At 38.2% G+C, this 6,836-nt stretch overlaps 1 protein-coding gene across 1 annotated transcript; it reads right to left on the minus strand.

The window, feature by feature from the left end:
- Nucleotides 1-131: 131 nt before the first annotated feature.
- Nucleotides 132-6,424, minus strand: LOC108440789 (G protein-activated inward rectifier potassium channel 3-like). Its single transcript, XM_017719886.2, has 4 exons — nucleotides 6,377-6,424; nucleotides 4,546-4,767; nucleotides 1,844-3,050; nucleotides 132-382 (listed from the first exon to the last, which is right to left on the minus strand). Exons 2-4 carry the CDS (start codon nucleotides 4,729-4,731, stop codon nucleotides 186-188), a joined length of 1,590 nt encoding a protein of 529 aa, XP_017575375.2. The 5' UTR covers nucleotides 4,732-4,767; nucleotides 6,377-6,424; the 3' UTR covers nucleotides 132-185.
- Between the last annotated feature and the right edge of the window lie 412 nt (nucleotides 6,425-6,836).

Below are 6,836 nucleotides of genomic sequence, written 5' to 3' on the forward strand. Positions count from 1 at the left end.
ACCATATACAACACATTACCCACCAATCTGAAAAACTATTTCACCATGCAAAGAACTATGTAAGCATGCAAGTGGTTCTATATAGATTCTATATAGTTCTATATAGAATCTATATAGGTTCTAAATAGGTCCATTCCCTTTACTAAAAACCCTTTTAGAACCATGTTTTTAAAGAGCAAGTTTTACTAGAGGTCGATCTCTCTTTCCTTTCTTTCAGCCTTTTCTTTAGCACTTTCAGAGGACGTCTGCACTTCAAATGTCTTGTCAAATGCACTGTAGTCCACACGAAAAGCCCCTTTCTCTAAAGAAATGCAGGACTCAAAGCGATGACCCCAAAGAATCTCATCCTCTGTGTAAGACGTCCTTGCCTGGCAAGTCATACCTATAAGGGAATAAAGGCGAAGACAAATTATTCGGAAAAACTGAAGCTATTAACAGTGTATGCATATAAATTTGTGAAGATTTGCAAGATATGATGTGTGTGTGTGTGTGTGTGTGTGTATGTATATATATATATATATATATATATATATATATATATATATATACAGTATCTCACAAAAGTGAGTACACCCCTCACATTTCTGCAAATATTTTATTATAGCTCTTCAAGCTTATATAGCAGTATAGTTTAACTGTCCTCTCAAAATTACTTAACACACAGCCATTCACGTCTAAACAGCTGGTCTAAATTGTGACCGATTGTGTCCCTCCCTGATATCATGTGACTCATTAGAGTTACAAGGTTCCAGGTGTAAATGGGGAGCAGAGCTGTTAAATTAGGTGTTTTGGGTAAAACTCTCTCATACAGGCCACTGGATATTCGACGTGTCACCTCATGGCAAAGAACTCTCTGAGGATGTGAGAAGTAGAATTGTTGCTCTCCACAAAGATGGCCTAGGCTATAAGAAGATTATTAACACCCTGAAATTGAGCTATAGCATGGTGGCCAAGGTCATTCCAGGACAGGTTTCACTTGGAGCAGGCCTCGCCAGGGTCAACCAAAGTCCACGTGTTCAGCTTCATATCCAGTGTTTGGCTTCAAAAAATAGATGCATAAGTACTGCCAGCATTACTGCAGATGTTGAAGAAGAGGGAGCCTGTCAGTGCTCAGACCATACACCACATAATGTATCAACTCGGTCTGCGTGGCTGTCATCCCAAAAGGAAGCCCAAACACACCGCCAAGACAACAACTGCTTTGCTGAAGGTAAAGGTGATGGAGGGGCCAGGTATGCCTTCAGACCTAAACCCAACTAAGCACCTGTGGGGCATCCTCAAGTGGAAGGAGGAGGAGCGCAAGGTGCCTAACATCCACCAGCTCTGTGATGTCATCATGGAGGACTGGAAGAGGATTCCAGTAGCAACCTGTGCAGCTCTGGTGAATTCCATGCCTAGGAGGGTGAAGGCAGTTCTAGATAATAATGGTGGTCACACAAAATATTGACACTTTGAGCACAATTTGGACGTGTTCACTGTGAGGTTTACTCACTTGTGTTGCCAGCTATTTACACATTAATGGCTGTGTGATGAGTTATTTTCAGAGGACAGCAAATCTATACTGGTATACTCACTGTACACTGACTAAGTTATAACCAAGTTTCATTCCTATAATGTTGTCTCATGAAAAGATATAATAAAATATTTACAGAAATGTGAGGGGTGTACTCACTTTTGTGAGTGTGTGTATTACATACATAAACAAGAGACATAATGAAAATGTCTGATTCCTGTCTAAATACTTTTATATCTAGTAAAAATCACACAATTCACATCATATGGGTTAATGTTATGAACTGAATTATATTGAAGGACTGTGAAAGAGCACAGAAATCTAGCAAACCTGATGCTTCAACTATGCCTTCAAGGATGACAATGATCTCAAACTTGTCCCTCTTCAAAGACTCTGCTCCGATCTCCCAGAAGGGGCTACTTTCGTTAATTACATGAGTAATAGTTTGAGGCTCAACCAGCAGAAGTCGGTCTCCTCCAGTGTCATACCCCAAGTTGATCTCAGACTGCTCCAGAGGAACGAACTCCCCCTCTTTAGTTTGTCTGGATTTGATCAGTTTTGCTCTGATCTTGGCATCAACCATGTGACTCTCCCTGAGGTCTCCAATGCGGAAGAGCAAGCAAAGATTCTCATCTCGTTCAGATATAACGCAGTGCTTGCTGAAGATAAGAGTCTGGGCTCTCTTCTGTGGCCTGGATATCTTCACAAACATGCACCCAACCATGAGAGCGTCAATGATGGAGCCAATTATAGACTGGGCCATAATGAGAACTGCGCCTTCGATGCAATTAGCTGTCACCATTCTAGAACCATAGCCAATGGTCCTCTGGCTCTCCACCGATAGGAGCAGGGCTGACAGAAAGCTGTCAACATTTTCAAAGCAGCGCTGCCAGTTTGGGTCATTCACATGGTTCACATCATCTCTCAGCCAAGCATCCAGGAAATAGATTTCAGCAAAGACTACCCAAGTGCCAATGTAGCACATGGTGAAGACGAACAGGAACCAACGATACCTCAGGTCAACCAGAGTGGTGAAGATATCAGACAGGAATTTGCATTTGTCTTCGATGGGCCCAAGGTTGACTCTGCATTTTCCATCCTTTGTAATGTAGCGCTGTCTTTGCTTGCCTGTAGTAAGGCAAACGTGCTGCTCTTCACCCAAGAGCTTGCACCGCTGCTTTCGGAATATTTCGCGAGACATTTCCACAGGGACCTGTACTGGACAATGGTCGCTGCTGCTGGAATTTGAGCGCCACTTGGAGCTCAGGCGCTTAAGTCGGCGACTGCGGCGAGCACGGTGGGTCTTCGGGGGCTCCTCTAGGGCCTTGTCCTGACCTGTGGGACGAATGTACATGCAAATGCTCTGCTCTTGGTCACCAGGAGCCGGATGATGATTATGATGATTCTGTACTTGAGAAAAGGTCAGCTGACGACCTGGGACTGACACCAAGGCCTGAGACTCAAAACTCTTACTTTGGGGTAAAGAGACCTTTTGAAAGTTCAGCACTGCTGAGGCCACTGCTGATTTACTTCCAACCTTAAAGAAAGATTAAAGAAAATATGAAGAAAATGAGTTTATAGAATAATATATGAACCATTCTTCCAAATTAGCTCAAATTGTGGTCCCACAGTTAAAAAAAAATTAAACTTTAAAAAAATATTTACAAGGATCATGTTATATTTAGTAAGGCATTAATTGATATAACTAACCTAAATTCATACAAAAACATGAATTATAGGGTACTTTCTATTGATGAAATGTACATAAAGACTATGTAATGATGTACAAATCATTTACATTTAAAAATAGTACAAGGACAACACATCAAATGGTGAAATCCAGAAATGATATTGTTTTTTGAAACAATAGTAATGCAACATGGTAAACATGTCCTGTCCCAACCTTTTTACAACATGTTCCTGGCATCAAATTCCAATTGGCCATATATTTTTCAAAAATCAGTAAAAATCTTTTGGAACATGGTTATGATATTTACATTTGTGTTTTAATATTTTTAAAGATTTTGAAATGAAGTTGAAATCTTTATATTTATCACAAGGTTTATTTTTAAATGAAACCTTCCTATGTTTTCAATACTGAAAACCAGAGTTTTAGTTCATAGGCAGAGCCTTATGGTAACCACACCCCTGCATTTTAGAGCAGGAAGGGAGACTGCATTCCTGTCTTTCACGTCTGCACAGTGAGCATCTACACTCTTAAAAAGATGTTTTTTTAGTTGAGACAAAGGTTCTATATTGGACCATGAACATTCAAAAAACCATATACATGCTATTGTTACAATGTCAAATTTGTAACAATAGAAGAATGATATAGAACCATATACAACACAGTCTCCATCAATCCTAAAACTTCATCCTAAAGCACCCTAAAATCAATCCTAAAATTTCATGATGCAAAGAACTCTTTAAGCAAAAGGTTCTTCTAGTGTTCATGGTTCTGTATGTAGAATGGGAAAACATGCCAAGATATTAGGGGTTAGTATAATTTTTCCCACCCCCTGTAACACAGAGCAACTAAACTTCAGACAGCGAGTAAAAGGAAGCAAAAGGCACTACACTAAACATTTTTTTTAAATTATCTTGTCTTTTGAATAATTAAACATAACCCATTGTGCTATATGCCACCAAAGGTATGAACTAACAAGGTAAAAAAGGGCATTTTGATGCAAGTTTGACTGAAGAATTGGCATTTTGTTTATTTTTGAAAATTTTATGTTTGTACAGCTATTTAAACCTGTGTTTGCAAGTCATGTAATGATTATTTGAGATTTACTCAGTATTAGCTAAAATTGTCACATACTGACAATTGGTAAAGTTTTGCTGGCGTTATGATTGCTTTGGTAGTGACAAAATAAATTAAAATTTGTTATACTAAAATAAACATAATTAAGGTACAGGGTCACTCAAAGCAAAAGGATTGTAGTCTAAAGTCTAAGTTAGTTAAAAATCCAAAATGTGCTTTCAACTCTGCATCAACCAACTCTACATTTCAGACTGATTACGTTTTTTACCTTTGGGTATGGACTGTAAAGGGTTGATTCCGGAGCTGGCCGGGGAAGATATGCAAGCAGGTGCTTGGCTGTGAGAAACTGTGCTGGGGGGATGGAGTTTCTGCGATGGTCTAATCTCATGGGGCGGACTTTTACTCTGTTACACTCCTGTAAAGCCATCTTGCTGCAAGTGACAGTAGAGACCATCACAGATTATTTCACAAGAGGCCAAGTATCTTCTTCCTGTTGAAGGCATACTGAATTAATGATAATCGAGCATTCTCAAATGAACAATATAGACCAAGTGATGAACTGGTTCAACTATTTTTATGCTCCATCATATTTTACATTTATGTAAAACTTTAAACAAATTTTCCTCGCTTTTTTGTTAAGTCAAAGAATTTGATGTAGTGTGTAAGCACTGTAAGTTTCAAAATGTACTGTTCACATCTCAATCCATACAGTCCATAGAAAAAAACTAAGCAGCCCATTTTGAATTTACTGTCTTTGCGATGACATGAAAAAAACATAATCTTAACATATATCCATCTATATCAGTTTAGCCCCATTCATTTGTGTTTCAGAAGGTATAAGGAGTGTATCTGCCTGGACTGCTTTTTGAATGTAATTTAAATGTGCAGCCAATCAGAACAGAAGCTATTTACATTTACTTGTCTTAAAGGTACAGTGACAAGAACAACCTGTTTAATCCTAGGGGGTAAAAAGAGGTTAAAAATGGTTATGTGTTAATGACTTATGACTATTTACATAAGCCCACACAAACATAACAAGTGGAAAATTAAGAAAAATGTAGGAGACCCTTTATTTCTGCCAGATGTGTCTGTTTCCATCTCCTCTCCTTCCTAAACCCTTCTGTGGACTCTGAGAAACCCACAATCCACTGTGTGGCAGCATCTTGAATATCATTACAATCTCTCCAGTGTTCCACATCTAATTAAACTGTGGAGATTACTTCCAATCCACTAAATCCAGGATATAAAGTGGGAAGGAGTGTGGTGATGGATTTGAAGAGATTATGGCTGTATAGCTTACTTGGCAAAGGAAATTTTTTTATGGAGATTAGGAAGGGAAAAAAAATATAGTTGTCTCCCATCTCCATTACATCTGGGGTTGTCACTCTTGACAGTTTTTGGCAACTTTTTTGGAATTAAACCACCATGACAGCAGTTGCAGTTCTGAGGGTTTGAAAAGAGCTTCACCATCATCCACTTATGCATGATAGCTGAGTCGTTTTCATACGGAATAAAAGAGATGCATCTTGGCTTTTTTACATGGCACTACTGATACAAAGTGCAGATTCCATACAGCTTCTTTTGTTCTTTGATCAGTCACTAAAGGAATTAGTCAAAAATAAAACATTGACATGTATTAGATGCTCAGATGCTCAGGACGTAACCAGTTAATTTATACTGCAACTGAAAATTAAACATAACAAATATATGTCAACTGAGAAATTCATTTTGTTAAAGTAGCTATACAAATAATTAAAAATCAGTGTCTTGTTTGCAACATCTTTCATGTCTACATCTGTAGATGTCGACGCTGATACAAAAACTTTACAAATGCAGTAAAATTAATACAACAAAAACATTTTAGCACAATAGACCTGCAGGAGTCCCACACTCTAACAGAATGCAATAAATACATCATCAAATATCACTTTCAAATTTTGATCAAATTAAAATGTCTGTCTGATGAAGTTCAATTTTTAAAAAACTAATCATCTGCTGATACCAATATGATTCTGATGTTATTATGCTTCTCTAATATTTTTATTGATGACAACAAAGTACTGAAATGAATCTAATCTAAGACAGAAATGACACAGTACCTGTGTAGTTCAGCTAGCTGCCTTTAGAGCTCCTGAAAAGACTCCTCCTAAAAACGAGCCAGAGAAATCATAGAATGTAGAGAAAATGGAATACTTCTTGTTTAATGATCTAAACAAAGACTTGTCTTCTTCCTTCGAGGCATGAGTGAAGTAGCAGTGCATCTGCTGTAGTTCCTAAACCCTCCAATCCTGCTGCTGTGAGGGTCAACTGGTAAGCTGCTCTGAGGCTAGCAGTGTCACAATTGCAGCATGATGGCATAAGGTTAATGACAGAGAGATGAAAATGACAAAGCTTCTACTCACTAATCAATCATGCAAATATGTTTGTGTATATTTCACTCCGTATATGCAGTACTCACAAAAGCGTTCACTAGACTACTTTCAGTAAGCATCCTAATGAGTTATTAATAACAGTCGCTGTGCAAAAGTCAGACCCTAGTCATTAAATACAGGTTATTTT

Source organism: Pygocentrus nattereri, chromosome 16 (assembly GCF_015220715.1).
Source record: "Pygocentrus nattereri isolate fPygNat1 chromosome 16, fPygNat1.pri, whole genome shotgun sequence".
NCBI lineage: Eukaryota > Metazoa > Chordata > Actinopteri > Characiformes > Serrasalmidae > Pygocentrus > Pygocentrus nattereri.